This window comes from Dermacentor variabilis, chromosome 11, assembly GCF_050947875.1.
Source record: "Dermacentor variabilis isolate Ectoservices chromosome 11, ASM5094787v1, whole genome shotgun sequence".
NCBI classification, from domain to species: Eukaryota; Metazoa; Arthropoda; class Arachnida; order Ixodida; family Ixodidae; genus Dermacentor; species Dermacentor variabilis.
Genome location: NC_134578.1, coordinates 10,451,772 through 10,469,558, shown reverse-complemented (window position 1 = coordinate 10,469,558; position 17,787 = coordinate 10,451,772). Strand labels below are relative to the sequence as shown.

Genomic DNA, 17,787 nt, shown 5'->3' with positions numbered 1-17,787 from the left:
GACATGAAGCACGATTTCATTCGTGCACGTGATCAGTACAGTTCTTCCACTTATTCCTCAGTCGTCCATGCTGGAGAAAAAAGGAGAAATAAGTACAGCTCATTTATGGATCTGTGATCCTAACCAAAGATTCTTGTTGGACTTCATCGAACATAACAATTTCTACACGTGGGCATATAACATGCATCCGCCCATTTTATGCCGCAGGGCAAACTTTCGAACAACAAAAAACTACATTTTATTTGTTCACTCGGTGGGAAAGAAAAAGTACAGCACACATTTCTGTTCCCTGTGCAATTCGTGCTCTTTTATTGCTTGAAGCATCGTGACAAAATAACAAATATGAGGACAGAAAATTTGCTTTTCTTTAGGCTTCTTCTTCCTTCTTTATTTTTTTAATTTCGTGCTCACTCTTAAACGGCGAAGAAAAAAAATGACAACGTACCATTCTCAAGCGTAATCTAAAAGGAAGCTTGGTTAGTGTAGCTAGCTGTGCATGAGTATCGGTTATACACGTAGCTGATCCCAAGCGCCCAATAATGCATCAAAATATTAATAGTGCGGAGGTAAAATAAAAGCAACAAGTTAACTTCGATCAGCCTTGCCGACGGTCTAGGACTACACTGGACCTCATGTTCATTGCTCCGGCTTTTACAAAAGTGTCGTCTTTGGCAACGCGCACAAAAAAAAAACCTACAAGCTATAGAACGCGTACGGCCTGTTCAAGTTTATGGCTAGATACAAACGCGGTGCCTGTCCTAGTTTCAACGGGCTATGCGTTCTTATTTCAGTGAACCGGCGTCCATGCGATGACAAAGGGGCGTTTATGTTGCGTTGGTCTTGTCAGTAGACGGCCGTTGATATCCTCTGTCGTAGCTGCCATTAGTCCTGCAGAACAAACACAGACAAAAAAACACATGAAACGCTTAGCACATCATACTCGTACAAAACTGGAGGAACACACCTTTTCTTGCAATGGGTATTTGCGGAGTGATAAAAAAATCTTCATAAACACATGACCTATGGCTCAGTTTCATTGATATCCGACACAAGCATTTCGAGCGTATTTTTTATAACAAACAACGATGTTATAACGATGTTATTTTTTATAATATCTACAAGTGTTCGTTAACATATTGCGTCCTGTAGATTGAAATTCACAAATGCAATCTTTTCTTAAACAGATTTCCCAACGAAAAACTGATTTAGGCCATTTCATCTTCGACACACTGTACTAGACTGGAGTCCTCGGACTTAGTCGTTGAAACCACGATGCTAGGAGAGAAGTCGGCCTAGTACTTTCGGTTATCTTCTCCTGCCGCGTCGGTCCTCATTTCTACTTTATCGCTGAGCCAACGGCGTGTGACCGGTATACAAATAACAAAAATCTCCTTCATTTCACAACATCCGCTGAAAGGTGGTTTCCCTCTTATATTCATCTATAGCCATTTAAAAAAGGAAACATGATGTTTTTTAGTTGCTTAATTAACAGATCAAATCACCATTGCCGAATGATTTTACTGCGTATAGTGGTTGTGCAGCGTGAAACTGGGACAACTGTTATCGTTCGTTTGCCACGTTTCTACGCAGCCATGAGTGAGATGCGACACAACTGAGATACCCGAGCAGTTATAGACACCTGAGGTCCAACCGAGGATGATCCGGTTTCACACCAACAGTCCCGGCACTTTAACGCGAGCCAACAAATAATGCTCGCATTTTTAAACGTCCAATCACTAAGCAAAGTGCAACACAATTAATAGCATTGTAAAGCTCGTTTCATGTGAGTTTGCGCGAGTCCAACAGCAAGTATGAGCTGTATAGCAAGAATTATGCTCGGCTGTAGCAAAGAATTGTAGATCTCAAGCATTGCTCGACAAAATAAGAAAAAAGCGTGAGCAAGCCTCGTTAGAAAACGTTCTGGGTATACTTTCGTGCTTTCTGAGAGTAGTGCAGTGTTCTTCTGGAGGTGACAGGGCAGTCGAACGCTCATAAATTCTGTTCGTTCTACTTCATTTAAAGAATTGAAAGAGTTGCAGCAATTTGGAATTTTCTTGTCTTCGCACAATGCAGTATGGACATTAGCACACGCCATAGTGTGCTCACCTTTGCGGGCTGTTGTTGTTTTGGGCGTCGGCCACTAGCTGACACGAAAGTCCTACTTGGGCTTGGGCGTCTCGGCAACAGGACTGTGCCGGATGCCAAAGGTGAACCGAGGTGAGCTGCTCTTGTTCATCCAGACCTGCAAGGACAGAGTCGTGTTTACACAGAAAGCAAAACGAGACGTATAAAGATAAGTCCGTCTGGTCTTTCATGTCCGGGAACACGGGTTTTCTTTCCATATGGCGGAAATTTCCCGGCTCTCTGAGCTCAGACAGAACATGAGTGCTGCCTGCGTCATTTCAGTGTAAACAAGCTGAACTATTTCCAGACAAGAACTATCCCCTGACGGGCGGACGAAAGTTTTAGTAAACTTGACATAATTCTACCTACTCCGACAACAGTCTTGCAAACAATGGAACATCAATCTCATTAGACAAATTTATATCGATGCAACCTGAGCTTCAGTTGCTGCGATAAAACAGCAGTGTGCCCAAAAAGTAGGACCGATTCTAGTCGTCACAACAAAGTATTTTCCGTTGCACACGCGCTGCCATTCCGCCAATGAAGCTTTTTGTTTGGCTGCAAATCGGCGTAGAAAACAGAAAGGAACAAAGCACCCGCACTGTACAGAGATCTATGAAAAAAATTATACGAAAGTTTGATTTTAGTTAAAATTAAGAGGGAAACACAGGAAACACGCGAGTAACACGTAATCACCAGGCACTATCTTCAATGCAAACACGACAAGAAAAAACTGGCAGGGAGAGACAAAACACTAACGGTAAGCTTAAATGACAGCATGTACGCGCAACGGTCAAGCAAACACCGAGAGACACCATCAGCTCACGCTAGCAAAAAAGGAAAGTTTTTCTCAGATAGAACTACCGAAGACCCATGTTGACACCACAATCGCGTAAACTCATGACCTCGGCAGTCTTCTTAATTTCGCGAGTAGTTATGCCGTTTCCCCGCGCGATTACACTGCTCTGATAAAATTCGCGTTCAAACTGCATGCGTGCTTTGTCCCTTTTTTATCTTCTGCGTTGATGGATGCGCAATCAAAATGTGCCATCGGATCGCCGAAACTGCCACCTTGTTGAACCACTTTGTGCTGTTCAACACGAAGTGAAAGGACAAGCTCGATGTTTGGGATTACCCTCTCCGGTGAATGAGCGCCAGGCCCGGGTTTCTTGGTGTGGTCCGAGGGAATGTTGGTGCGGTAGCTGAGCGTGTAGGCGGGGGACTTGCTCTTGTACGTGTCGGTGCCCGGTACGTCGTACTTGCCGGGTGCTGCAAAGAAGGAACACCGCAGTCAGTCCACCTTATACTCGCACAGTGCGGCACGTTCTGGGTGCACCAAAGGATTCTGTACATTTGGCTGCGGTTTCTATCTGTACCTGCTGCTGCGCTATACAGATCGGTACGTAACGCGTTTCCGTCAAGAACAACGGAAAGCAACGAATCGTACCGGCACGACGCTAACTCACAAAGATTTTATATCCAAATCTCAATCTTGTCTAGTTTTCTGCGTCCTGACATGCACCTGAAGTACTTGCTTTGCCATGTATAAAACCCATTATGAGTTTTCAAGCTAAAAATGTTTTTAGGTAGAGCCCATGTGTGGATCGTTTGTTTATTCATATCGTCCTTCTCGATAAAGCACTACGGTACTGTGCAGTTCTGTATGCAAGTGCGTTTGAAATTTACACACAAATACTGCATATGTCTTGAAAATTGTCTCTAAGTCAACGCATAACACTCACTCTGTCTTTCCTGAGAAACTGTAAATCTATATCTAACCCACAATAACCTTGGTTCTTCTAACCTACATTTTCTCTCATTTATTACGCTCAGAAAAGCCAGTTCGACGTATTATGTCCTTTCAAACTTCGTCATTCTGTGTTAATGTTTTAGTTACTCAGGTGCCCCACAATAGCCTTGCTTCTTCTAGCCTACATTTCTTCTAATTTGTTATGCTCAGGAAAGTCAGTTCACAGTATTATATCTTTTCAAACTCCGTCATTCTGCGTTAATGTTGTATTTACTCAGGTTCAATTGTCGGTCACCCCATGAAACTATTCGTGGGTATCCTTGTGGAACTAAAAATAAGCCCTTACTGCACTCACCTTGTTGACGAAGCACCGTGACTCTCTGATGACTAAGAACTAATGCTCATTTTTTAAAGACTCTTGTGATAGCTCTTTCCAGTGTAACTGCAATGATAACCCTTACCAATATGACAGGTGATTAAGGTTATTTAGTCATGTATATCGATACATTGTGGTACCCAGTCACGAGGCCAAATAAAACAGTTAGCTGCCGGTCATGAATTAAGCACACTCTTGTGAGTACCTTTACTTGCCTGACCAACGGCAGTGACTACGTCTTGTCATGAAGACCGCACTTGTGAATGCATAGTAGATGCGGTACAGGCACGTCTTAACTAATTGTAATACACGTGTTTACTTAGTTTACGTGGCTTCGCGGATGTGCTAGTCTAATATTTACGAAAAATAAAGGCCACTTTGTGCCTACCGTGGATACCACAATAACAGTAGGTAATTATAGTGCCGTCTCTTCGACTAGAAAGTTGTCATCGGCGGCTATAAATAAGCGCAAATTATAGAGCCTCAGTGCGAAGCCATTTTGAACGCTCTGCCTCATTTCACTTATCCATTTAATCGGTGTGTCCATTTTATCTAGAGTAGCATAGCCGAAACAAGGATAAGAGAAAGCTGTTGTTTGAGTGAATGGAATATATATTGTGATTAGTGGAACCAAACTTTACCAGGTACGCCGTCACCCCTGGAATCCTTCGGCCTGGTGCCAAACGTGTACGCAGGTGTCCTGACCAGGACAGAGTCCGCCTTCTCGGGTCTATAGGCACTCGGCGCTAGACGATGAAGGGCAGTGCATTGTTAGGTGGCGAGATTAGCACGGAAATTGTTGAATTGCAAGCAGCTGCAGCTCGAGCAGGCGAATACAGAGCAAGAAACAAGACGGGACAGAGCGCTGACTATTACGACAGTTGTTTAGTCAGCACTTTGTCCTGTCTGATTCCTTTTGTTTTCGCCTCTTCAGGCTGGACGTATTTGCAATGCCGGTAAATTGCCCAAGGAACCGTGTTAAAAGTGTTCAGGAAGTGACCGAGGGATGGACTCAGATCCCTTAACATGCTCCTAACTCACGAAATTTCTAAATCTAAGAAAGGTTATATAAGGAGAACGAGGAGGGCATGCATGCCGTTCCCAGTGTTCTCGCTATTCCAATGGTTACCCGCTACGTACGCCACTCTTCACGATAAGTGCTGTACGATGCAAAAAAATATGCAAATATGTTCAGGAAGTACTTAGAGGACAAAAAAGACAAGTAACACGGGAAGTGGGTTGTTTTTCCTTTTATGAACTTTCCTCCACCTTGCGGGCTTCCGCACAACAGATTTGCAAGAATTGAATCTCGGACAGGAACGGCGCAGCTGTTAGTATGACTACTTCCGCCGTCGTGGCTATGTCCACAGACAATACTTGCAGCAACTCTGAGGAGATAGGGTTTCTAGTGCACTGTTATGACAGTAGCTTAACCTACGTTAAAGAAAGTTCGATGACTGCTTCTTATTACTAGGACTGCTAGCGTCAAAATACAAATTCGCGACAAGCTGTTATCCTCTCGGCATTTAATGCGGGAACTAAGAAAGAGATTAGCACCTACTGTTTACACCTATGGTGGAGTAACCTTATGTCTCATATTTCACTTCATTTAGGCAGTTTTTGTACACCGCAATAGAGTTCACTATTTCTAACTGAACAAAAGCAGATGAAACAATGTCGGAGTACTGGAGAACGCCTGGAAGTGTATATAGTTATAGGGCAAGCGGTTGCTCCCTCCCAAGAAGATCAGCCGGGAATGTGTTGTCGTTAGAGTGTATAATATCGTGACATTGTTTGTGACTGCCATAAGCATCAGATCTTTCGTGGATACCTAGTGAAGTGCACAGCAACACATTTAACTCTTGCTTTTCAAATACACGAATCGAAAAACTTTTAATGGGAGCACGTGGTCCTCATGGCTAATACATTTATTCTAGTCGAACAAGAGCGGACGTTCAAGGGAAGCCCGAGACTGGAGAGAATGTTTCGGACATGAAAAAGAAAATGCTCTTAACTGAAGAGCCGAGTGCTTATCTGGCGTACATTGTCCTACATGAAATGAAACGGAGAGAAAGAAAGGCCTTAAATGAAGTTGAGCAGGGCAGAAAAAGACAGAAAGGTGCAGTTCTTGTGATCTTATTGACAGCGGAAAAGTAGGTGCTCTAGTCGATGAAAGCAGTTAATATCGTAAATCTTGATGGTTAATGCAAAGTATGTGTATATAAAATTCATGATGAGGTGAAATGCTTGGTTCACAGTTTAAAAAGAAAACTCATTGAGTCAAGACACGAAAACAAGAAGTTCAGGGGATTGCGCTGTTAGTGTTCAGAAGGTCCCCTGTCAAAGCGTCAGCACACAGCCTGCGGCTTCTATGTGCACCGAACTTTTAATCACGTCAAGTCTCCGCTTTCTTCTGGAACCTTTGCGTTATGGATTTTTTTTTCGTTCCAAAGAACATGTTTCATTAATCTGACATCTGAAACTTCTAAAAAGCAGGTTGACAAAATTGAGCTACGACCATGATCCGACGACGTCTGCGGATATTTTCAAGTATTTCTGGACAACTTGTACATCTAAAACACATTTGACGAACAGCTCTCCCAGCTACTCGCACCTTAAACTCACAGCCTTCGCACTGCTGCCGTCGTTGGTGGCTGCCCCGATGCACGGATTGCCTTTCTTCAGGATACGATTTTCGGATCGTGATTTTATTTATTGCGAAGCTTTCTTGGCAGAAACCTCTGGGACTTTCTTCGTAAAATGATGCTATATACAGATAGATGGAAACGCTTTCTCTTCAACAAACAATATTAATTTCGAAAACAATCTATGCATCGCTCTATATTCCGGCACTGAATAGTAGAAATGTTCAAAGCGGTAGCCTTTGCTCACCTGCCGCCTCGGGAAACGTGCACTCAATCCAATACTCTCAGAAAAAACGCAACGCGAAACCGTTAGTTAAATACGGTTAGTAACACACGGCATATATTTTACTATGTTCTTATAACGCGCCGTTGGCAACTGTGCGGTAAGTTAACAAGATCGGAAAGCTTATTGTAGAAAGACTCGCTTCTCTAAAACTTGTGCCGTTTAATAAGTGGTTGTACAGTTCGCAAGTTTTTCTAACGCTAACACCGAGTCACACGTGAGTACGCCGTCGTAAAATGGCGTCACAGCAAAAACGAACGCAGCAAGGTCCCAACATCACGTCACGATGCAAGTGCGATGCATCAATTTTCATAACCATCAGCTCAAGGGCACCTGTAGAAACAGTGAGCACGTAACTGTTTTGCACACATGATACGTATTGGTCTAGCTAGCTGTCTGAAAGTAACTGTTCAAAACAACAGCGCAGGGCTATTAACTGAGCCGGAACAATTAAATGGTAACATTGCTATCATACCAAATAACGGATCGGACTTTGTGCCACATAGATGCGTCTACTATTCACACATCCACATCAAATAAAGGTGTTTCGCACTACCAAGTAGTCAATATAATGTTTGGAACGGATAGAAAGAGCTAGCGTATTAAATGGTTACATCACCTGTACTAACATCTCTAATAGCGAACATCGGCAAGCTCAGCGCGCACGTATGCTGTGTAATTCGAACACGTTACCGGGAAAATCGTCAGGCTTAGCGTCCTTGGGCCTGGTGCCAAAGGTGTAGGCCGGCGTGACCGCAAGCACGGTGTCTGCTTTCTCTGGGCAGTAGGCACCCGGTGCTGAGGTCATGCGGACAGAAGCAAAAGTTCCTTTTTGTTTTCTTCGCAGTGCTAGTTTACTTTTCTGCGCGTTGTGTATTGCATTGCGTCAATACAAAAGCCGGAGTAAGAAGTTCACTTAAAGCTAATGATAAGTACCTTCTGGAAAGTCTCTAGGAAATCACCTTTTCACTCAGATGAAACCAATGGCAAGTTCCACAGTTATTTCGCACGCAATGCCATTCGCCCAACGTAAGATATCGATAAGATACACAGAACTAAAAGTTTAGTGAGTAAGTAGCTCGCTCATGAACGCGCAAGGTTCCAGCAGTCCATGCCACAGTTCTCCACTGTTCTGTCAATTGGATCTACTAAGTATATAACAAGAGCATTTGTTTTTCATATACAACAATTATTCTATGCAAGATAAGGGAAACAAATACTCTGATAGCGTAAATATGCATTTCATGCTATTCACCCGTTTCTTGGTACATTCAGGCTCTTGCCATCAGCATGCTACAGCAATTGGGCGTGCCACCATCACCAAAAAAGTCTACAGCGAGAATGAAGCGTCTAGTGCTGCTACAAAGAAAGCGTTTATATTACCAGGCACATCGTCAGGCCTAAGGTCCTTATGCTTGATACCAAAGGTGTAAGATGGTGTCGTGGCTAGCACCGTGTCAGATTTCTCAGGACAGTAGGTGCCAGGAGCTGAGATAAAGAGAGAGAAGAAAGGGCAAGAAAAACGAAAGACCCTTCGTCAAGTTTCTTTGCCACGTGGGTTCAGGTACCGTGCAATCGTGAGCGAAGCGGGCACCAACGGAACAGTTTTTTTCCGGAATACGCGCTTTAATTCTGCAGTGAAATCTCGACGACACTGCCTCGTGAATTTGTTTCGCGCTTGTCGTTAAGGCAATACCAAACGCACAAGTGCCGCACACTAGAGACGATTCAGCTAGTCTTTGCAATGTGTCACGTGCTTTGCGATGGCGCGAATGCTTCATGCGGTAGCACAGCTTGATACGAAGTGTGCTTAGCTGGTGTTGTTGAACGTTGGGGAAACGCCACAGTGACTAGACAGAAGGCTACAGATGAGACGAGCAAATGTAACATTCTGTGCTCTTAGCGTTCGCTGTCCTGCCGCCATCTTCGGAAACACTAGGGGTGGCATGAAAAATTGCTTCTCATGATCTATGAGCGCGTTGACTTCGAGATTGGGTCGTCCTTTATATTAGATCACGCGAACGTTTCGTGCTACGAATATCTGCTAAATTACAACTATTGGTTCGCGTAATCATCAAGATCTCGCTGCACAAAAATTTTACATTTGTTCTGTGTGATGGTGCACGCTTAGCTAACGAGCAGCTGAACCCAGCATAACATCATGCAAAGTGGAAGCATAGTCAACAGATGCCCAAAACCAGAAGTGATGTAAAAAGAGTGCAAGTTACACAAAATGTCATGCGATATGAAATCAGAGCACACACACGTAAGTAGAAGACCATACCTCGGTTAGTGTGGTTGCCAAGTATAACCTTAAGGGAATGTGCAAGAAAAGGGTTGTTACTCTCCAAAACAACGTTGCGAAAGAGAAAGGTTGCGAAGTTCTGTTCGTAATTGTGAATTTGCGCTTTTTTCATTTTTGAGAGGAGTATGCATGCAGGTATAAACATAACGCGTTGCCTCAGTGGCTAGGCCGTAAGTACTCTTATACAAGCGACATTGCCTCAAAAGGATGCCACCAAGTCTTTACTGTTACATAAATTTTAATCCCGTAAACAGCAATATCATATAACGCATTAAAGTCTCCAAACTTTCTTTTCTCTTTCCTGTACTAATTAGGATAGCAACGCTCACGGCGTTCGTGTTGTCCACTTCTCTACTCTTGTGTCCTGTCTGCACGCCTCACTTCTATTTTGCATAATGAATCCTTACCAACTAGCTCAGCTTTCTGTCGTTCTAAGCTCACTATGTGAAGTATTTCGGGAACCCAAAGCATGAGTCATCATACATTGTCTCAGTGCGACTGTCTTGCCACCCTCAGCCGTACAATGACTCACGGGGATGAAGATAGGAGCTTGACATTGGAGTGGATAGAAGCTTCGCAACGTTTCTATTCTGAGGAGGTTAAATAATGGGAGTGAAGCCAGTAGGAAGGCTTTTAACCTACCGGGAAAATTATCCCTTTTAGGATCCTTGTGTTTGACTCCGAAGGTGTAACTAGGCTCCAGTGATCTGACACACTGATCAGCTCTTTCGGGGTCGTAGGCACCCGGTGCTGTCAAAACACAAGGCCAGGTTGGTGTTAACAATTGAGCGATGGGTTTACATCTTCTGTCTTTAGAGGAACTCATCAAGTAGCTGTAATAGCTCATGGCTTACTTATATTTAAACGTATACACGCTTCTTTTTCAATAGTCACGGAACATAAACAACAACATTGCGGTCATTCAAGAACCGTACACAGCGCCTTTGTGTGCCTGTGAAATGTTCCTCCCGTGCAACTGTTAAAATTTGCACAGTTCATCAGTAACTTATGTTGAATGCTATCAAAGTTTTCCGAGATGCTGTCAGCTAATACTCTGCCCATAAGTCTGGAATGTCAAGCTTCAATTAGAAGCCGAAAGAACGCATTTTGACATCGAAGAGATCAGTTACTGTGCACCCATTGCTGGTCACACTGCTGTTTATTTTCCATTAAAGAGAAGGCGAACGCCACCGTGCATATAATACAACCTTCATTTTCACATGCATTCACAGACGGGAACAAAATGCATGAAATAAATATATCCTACTTCAACAATCAGTGTCTATATCGTGTAGCCAGCCATTTGCGCAGCGGAGGCTTCACATGGAGCGAAATGAGCAGTCGCGTTTATCGCACGTCACGGCGCTCACGTACAGTCGGACGCTCGCAATCGGTGAAGAAAATGGGCGAGATATCGGGTCTCGTTTCGTTGCAAAGGAGACAGCCTTACGACGGAGAAGAATAAGAGAAGCTGGTCAGTCGGTGCACTGCGAAGGTGTTCAGGTGTGCTACCCGGTGCAAAAGTGGCGTAGAGCAGGGTGAACCAAGTGCAGCAGTGCAGGCCCAGTGCAGATGCTTGTAAGGGACCCTCTGGGTAGCCGTTTTGCAAGTGTACAAACCAGGACTTGTGGTTCTGCAATGACAACAGTCGTCCTTGTGTCCGAAGGTGTAAGCTGGCGACATAGGTCTCACCAGAGGATCGGCTTTGTCTGGGCTATAGTCCCAGGGAGCTGCGCCCAACGCAGGAGCGAAAAAAGTAAGACACGACATCGACACATCCCATTAAACAGAAAAAAAAAAACACGTGATCCGCTTCAGTTGTGGCTTTGTTTTATTGTTTGCAAGAAAATCACACATTTTGCGAAATTGCGAACAGAAAAATGCATTACTGTAACATTTTTGGGAAATTTCTACACACAAATTGTATATATGCGTGTAAAACTGGGACATGTGGGGAAAACTGTGTATATAACTTTCAACGTATGCCACACATTACATATAACGTAATATTCAGACATCAATCACGAATTTTCATTTTAAAAAGATACTGCAGTCTATCGATCCATTAATTAGGTGTATGTTGACACTTTATTAAGTGTCCGCTGACGTAATGAATGCGAAATTCTGGCGGGTAGGTTATAAACGCTGTTGCATAAAGAGCTGAGTGCTCAAATTATGAGAAGCACAAAGACAGAGGAATTGACAGAATGCTTTTAGTGCGTTGTACGGCCTGTAAATAGCAGCACTCAGAAGAAATACGAGCACAATTATCGGATACACTGACCAGGCGTTTGTTCTTTCTTCGGACACTTGAGCTTTCTTCGTATCGTAAAACTCGGCATGCGAGGGAAGCGTAGCTGTTCACCGATGCTCGGGTTATAGTAACCCGGTCCTGTTGTCGGCAAAACAAAACAAAAATAATTGTAAGGCGCGAATTTTTCAGCGCGCTGACACCCGTACACACGAACAAACAGTTTCGGAACCACTCATTTTGTGCATCACTTTCGCTGGTGTATTTTATATTATTTGCGTTTATGTACGCGTGCGTCATCTTTACTGGTAAGTAACGGAACGAATAAATGGACATTAAAGAGAAATGCTAAGCTACACTAAATTTATGTATTGCACATTACACTTCTAGAGTTGCAAACAGGGACCATCAGCGACGTAAAAAAAATGAAACAGAAGTCAGTGACGCCAATTTCTTCGACCTGCTTCCAGCGACGTCATAAATTTTGGCAGCGTCTGCTAGAAGCTAGCTTATAGTTGATCTTTTTTTTAAAATACACAGCATTCCCAGCCCTACGTGATATCGTTTGTTGAGTTCTTTTTGCCAAAAAGGAACTCAAATATGAGAACAATGATCATGAATTCAATTGACGTAATACTGATGTCATCTCTGCCACCGCATAGCTGCGTAACTACAGATGGGTAGTTTGGCCTCATAAGCAATTCTTTTCTGCTGAAGAGAACCAGCGAAACCTTCAAACGTGCATCGAACCTCTTTATGCTAGCAGACTGAGCGGAAGAGCACTTTTTTTTTTTAGTGTCACATTAAGAAGGGGGGGGGGATAGCTCGCGACGAAGAAGCAGTCTGATCTTACAGTCAAATGTAGTAGCAACTAGTAGAATAAATAAATGTTAGCACGAGCAGGTGTACAATCATCTTCATCGTACAAAGAGTGTACCGGAACTCCTCACATTTGACACCGTACTCCTGTATAGCTTCCGTAAGGACGCGTGGTACAAAAACAGGGTAATGGTGATTAGTTGGAATCCTTCAAACAGATTGCAATTTACGAGACGTGCACGCAGGCCCTTCCGACGTCCACAAGTAACTGTACCAGGTGTTTCGTTCCGTAGTATCGCTGCGAAACCTTTCCTGAAGAGGAGGCTTGCAGCTGAGCGGAACATCACTCGGCTGTTGTCTTCTGCTTCAGCTGCGAATAAGGCAACAATTTAGACGACGTGTGGTCAACGGCACAACAGAAAGTGTCGCAACGAACGGTAGACAGCAGTGATACACTGTAAATGACCGCTTGATTTTCCCGACGTTCAACGTGCAATAGTGCTCGCATAGGCCAGTACACGTCTTTTAACTGTATTTACCATAACTTGTTTTGAAATGGTTTGTTTTCAGAAAAAGCTGCGCTTATAAATTCTCGTGTTCTTGTGCGTTACTTAGTGTGTGCGCGCACGTATATTTTAAGAAGAATGTGATGAACGACTGGCAACGTTTGGCCATGTGGATGGATACTAAATAAAACAAAATATGCACTTTGTCTATTCGAGAAACCAAAACAATTAACTCTGTAATGCCGAAATACAGTTCCACATCGAGAAAAATAAGAACAACCCACTCCCGTGTATTTCTTCTATGGAGAGTACATTTGCACAAGAAAAAAAGAGCAATTAAATGTCAGTTGGGCTATAACTTAATTATACAATAATTATTTAGTATTTGCTTTTCTAGCTGTCCAGATCTGAAAACTCTCTCAAGCGTATCGAAAATGGTACTGTATAGTGTGCGTTAAGACTGTGCGTTCCTAAATCAGAATTTCGAGGTATCAAGTCAACGTAGCCAGCATGATATCTCGAGTATTACAGGCTTAATGATTCTTGATCGTTGAAATAATCAACTGCGGCTCAACAAGGAAAACCACAGCCCCACTTTAGAAAGCTAGCCTTTCCTGGTTTGCCCACATCTTATCACTTAAAGTGTCCATCTAGCTGTGAGTCTTTTGTCTTGTCTGTTAGTTGAAGCTCTTGCCAAGCTTGGAAGGCTTTCAGTCACCATTTAGCAACGAGCTCAGGCCCGATAGGCTGTGCAAATGGATATGGACAAGGTGACTTGACAAACGAATAAATATTGACAGACACAACGGGGCTACTGACCAGGAGAAACAGCTGTTTCCTGTGTCCAGGACTGATAAAGCTTTGCGAATAAAGACCCTGTTCCGGGTGGTTTCCAGAAGTCAAGTCCCTCTGGAAATCTCGGTGCCATTTTGATGCTTCCTTGAGCATGCCTCCATTCCCGGAAACTCTCCGGGGACACTTGAATTCTGGACGAGTCTGTGGTGTGAAGTCAGGTAATGTAAACGTATAACGCAGATTGGCATGTATTCTTTATGGCAATAAATATAGCATGCGAAAGTAAACAACGAATGCAAGGATAAATTTCTGAAGAGTTATTAAAGTAATATACTGTTTACTTTGCTTTTTCTTCTGAGGAGATAACCGCAACAGCATGTCGTCTATACTGTCAATCATTGCATCGCTAAGCACATTGGGAAATTCACGAAGCATATTGGCAAAGTGATGTAGTTCTCTAGAACCTAATTCAAGTTTCTAATGAACTCTATGCAAATTGCAGTGTAATTTTTTTTTTCACATAACCGGGTGAAAGGCAACGTTTAAACGCACTGACCAGTAGGAGTTCGTACAAACGTCCTGTCCCGGGCTGACACACTGTCCATCGTTTCGTCGTCTTCGAACATACCACTTTCGTCGCTCGTTGTAAACGCAGCAGGTTCTAAATTGAAATTGCGAAAAAAAGCGCAAGTTAGACTCATGGCGAAGAGAGCACACCATGGCGTACGTTTAAGAAATGCGAACGCCTCAACAAATCGGAGTGATAAAAAGGAATGATATTTTTTCACCGCCATTACCGAGACTCTTCCCCAAGTATTCACCCGAGTACCGCTCCTTGCGAAAACTCGAAGAGGAAGATGCAGTTATATGAGTCTCGGACTTCGACACGTTGTCCTTTTCTGCAGGCAACATCTCGTGATGAGTGTTGAAGTACTCTAATCAAAAGTGCATAATTACTGACAAGTTTCTGCGGCCTATGCCTGAGGCATGCACTGCACCTACCATCGATGTCGTCGATTCCGCTTTGTGCAATTCGAAGGGACCTACTCCGCCCTAATCGTCGCTCCGAAGGCCTAGCTCTTTTATCTGGCTCTTGTGCTGAGAAAAAAGAAATCGCGTAAATGATTTTCAGCGGCCGTTGCGAAAGGCAGCGAGAGTTGAATATTCGAGCTTCTACACTGCGTACCCTCGGTGTCGTCTTTCCTTGCTCGTGCTAGAAGCAATGAGTGACTTCGCCTAGTCAGTTCGTCGGTGGACCTGGCTCGCTTATCTATATATGTGCAACAAAAAAGAACACTACATAAGTACTGGCAAAAAAGGAAACGCGGTGTTTTCAGAAGAAATAATTGCGCATTCGGCGTTCAATACGCCGTGTATCGCATACCTGGTGCCTCGTCCACCTCTTTTCGGATGACTCGAAGTGACCGACTCCTTCGAGGCATAGCTCCCGCTTGACTAGCAGCGCCGACCCGTTCTTAAAAGTAACACAGTAACAGTTACAACGCGGAGATAATTAAGCGGCAATACCACTTTGACAAGTTCCATACCTCGCTCTTCGTCTACTTTTCTCTCCACTACACGAGTGGTAGTTTTCTGCGTTGCGGGCGCCTTAGCCACTTTAGACGTCCGAGTCATTTCTTCGGAAGAAAGATGGCAGAAAACATGTCAAGTCGAAACGCACGGCACGTAACGTTGAAAACGCGACGGTGCATCGTGTACCTTCAGTGCCGTCCAGCTTTTTCCGGAGAGATCGAAGGAAGCCACTCTTCTTCGTCCCGACTCTCGAAGACGCTGCCTCTCTTTCGGTCGCTGCGTGGTGTTTCGGCACTATTGAAACGGGCAATGTCGGCAAGCGCTTCGCTAACCTTTTGAGTCAATTTTTTTCTTCATAGCGCCTTCTGGTTCGCTCCGGTCAGTCGTCATTTCGGAAACGACGATTTTCACCTGCGGTGGCTCTCCTGGACAAATGCAATCGTATTACCATTTGTGATTTGTTCGAGGGGAACGGACGACCCCTACCTTCGACTACAGCTGCTTGTTTGCGAATGACCCTAAACGAACGGCGCTCCTTTACTGTTTCCTGCGAACTTTTAGCGAGCGTTTCTGTGAAAAAAAAAGAAATCCGCGTTTGTAGAACGTTTATTCAAAGCTCTACAATCCAGAGACACGCACCATCAATGCCAAATTCGGATTGTCGAGTCAATCGAGACGATCTGCTTCGTGTCATAGTCTTCGGGGATACCGATATCTCCTCTTTTGTTTTGTCTATTCGTAAAAAGTGTTATTAGGCACAAAGCACTGCAAAATCAGAGCGCGAAGTATTTATATTGTTCCAAAGTTCATACCTTTCCCATTTTTACGGCCAGTGTCCCTTTGGCGAGTTCCACTCAGCGAGCGACTTCGTTTGATCGTCTGCTCCGAACCTTTAAAATCGCGCTCTGTTGAACAGAAATGCGCGTTCTTTTTAGTTGCTGCGTCGAGCGAAGATTTCAAATTCTTAAACTTTGTGTACGCTGTAGCTTGTGTTTGCTCACGCGAAAAGACAACATTTCTTAATACGAAAAAAAAATGGCACGTACCTCCAGCAGTCCCATCTGTCGTCCTCGCAATTCGGAATGAACTGCTTCTTATGCTCGCTCTTTCATGAAGCGGTGCCACTGCTTTAGATATAAACAAAATAAAAGATTTAGTGGTTGGCAGCGCATTAGCTGACTGCGTTTTATTAGGCGTCTGACAAAACTGTTGGAACCGTCGTGATCAGTTAATTTTTAACAAAATGGCTGCACTCCTCAAGAATCCTAAATTTTTTCTGTCTCACCACGTTTGTCTTCGAGATCGTGAGACTTTGATCTTCTCGGGCTTCTTGATTTACTTCTTGGTGGCAATCCGAATAGAGCAGGATTGCCTTTGTCCGGATCGTATGTACCCGGTGCTAAAATAACAAATAAAAACATAAGAATGAGTTCTAAAGGGTGCTGAGATTTCTCGCAGAGTTCTAACCTGGAAACGTTACGTTGTCGGGTAGCCGTTCCTTGAGTCTCGAACGAATGGTGAAGCGTGGTGACTTTGGATAAATTAGTTCATTCGCTTTATCGGGGTCGTACTCTCCTGGTGCTACCAAACGACAAGAACAGGTGTTACACCTCTTGAAGAAAAATGTTACTCGCACTTATATGCATTTCTGTTCAGCAACACAGAGTGGCAGGAACTGTCTGTCACCCTGTGTGACATGGTTCGCTAACAAAACGCAGGACGACCAAGAAGACACGTGATACGGGACAATCGTTATATGTAACGCTTGATACCTTTCTACTAGAGTTCAGTTTTTGTACTCCAGTATCGTTATGTTTCGCGTCTTGTAAGCTGTTTATAAATCACAGGGTCATACGTGACTTAGTTTTTAGCCTACCTGGAAAGTAGTGCCTTTCCGGTGAACCTTCAGGCAGCCGTTCGCCGAAACTGAATTGTGGCACACAACTACAGACAATCCTAGCTGACCGAGAGGCATCATAACTGCATGGCGCTAGATGGAAGCAATGGTTGCGTGTCGTCAGTGCAACGAGCATCTGAGACAAAACAGTGCCAGTGTGGAGCTCACCAACCTGGGAAACCGTAGCTGTATGGCTTAGAAGGTCTTAGCCTGAAGCCGAATGTGAATTTTGGGGACCTCGCCTTCACGAAGCTTACGCCTCTGCCAGGGCTGTAGTCCGACGGCGCTAAACAGCAGGACAAAGATAAGTAAGAGTTCTCACCTTAGTTCTGAGGTGCACACTTCAATAGCATAAGGATGCCCCAATAAGTATACCCGAAGTCTCGCGTCCCACATAGCCACATTCTGCGTAATAACATTTTGCTAGTTGGACTTTGTAAAATCGTTAGGAACAGCTTTTTCTGTCTTACGGTGCGTATTGAAAAAATCTATTTTTCCGTCAT

General features: G+C 43.9%; 1 protein-coding gene across 5 annotated transcripts in view; it reads right to left on the bottom strand.

Moving 5' to 3' along the window:
* Positions 1-225: 225 nt before the first annotated feature.
* LOC142563991 (uncharacterized) overlaps positions 226-17,787 on the bottom strand; it is an 88,918-nt gene continuing 71,356 nt past the window's right edge. For 2 of the 5 annotated variants that reach the window (XM_075674772.1, XM_075674776.1), the window contains 27 exons: positions 17,457-17,570; positions 17,264-17,377; positions 16,855-16,968; positions 16,673-16,786; positions 16,434-16,514; positions 16,200-16,292; positions 16,027-16,119; positions 15,874-15,957; positions 15,720-15,812; positions 15,574-15,663; positions 15,402-15,491; positions 15,239-15,328; positions 15,041-15,124; positions 14,857-14,952; positions 14,652-14,753; positions 14,411-14,515; positions 13,879-14,055; positions 12,828-12,923; positions 11,768-11,875; positions 11,103-11,213; positions 10,126-10,233; positions 8,562-8,666; positions 7,872-7,976; positions 4,892-4,996; positions 3,260-3,393; positions 2,107-2,242; positions 226-888 (listed from right to left, as the gene is read on the bottom strand). In XM_075674772.1, coding sequence (XP_075530887.1) covers positions 2,159-2,242; positions 3,260-3,393; positions 4,892-4,996; positions 7,872-7,976; positions 8,562-8,666; positions 10,126-10,233; positions 11,103-11,213; positions 11,768-11,875; positions 12,828-12,923; positions 13,879-14,055; positions 14,411-14,515; positions 14,652-14,753; positions 14,857-14,952; positions 15,041-15,124; positions 15,239-15,328; positions 15,402-15,491; positions 15,574-15,663; positions 15,720-15,812; positions 15,874-15,957; positions 16,027-16,119; positions 16,200-16,292; positions 16,434-16,514; positions 16,673-16,786; positions 16,855-16,968; positions 17,264-17,377; positions 17,457-17,570 — 2,690 coding nt within the window. In that variant the 3' untranslated portion in view covers positions 226-888; positions 2,107-2,158. The remainder of the gene's footprint in view (positions 889-2,106; positions 2,243-3,259; positions 3,394-4,891; positions 4,997-7,871; positions 7,977-8,561; positions 8,667-10,125; positions 10,234-11,102; positions 11,214-11,767; positions 11,876-12,827; positions 12,924-13,878; positions 14,056-14,410; positions 14,516-14,651; positions 14,754-14,856; positions 14,953-15,040; positions 15,125-15,238; positions 15,329-15,401; positions 15,492-15,573; positions 15,664-15,719; positions 15,813-15,873; positions 15,958-16,026; positions 16,120-16,199; positions 16,293-16,433; positions 16,515-16,672; positions 16,787-16,854; positions 16,969-17,263; positions 17,378-17,456; positions 17,571-17,787) is intronic. The other 3 variants (XM_075674771.1, XM_075674773.1, XM_075674774.1) reach the window with 3 other exon arrangements.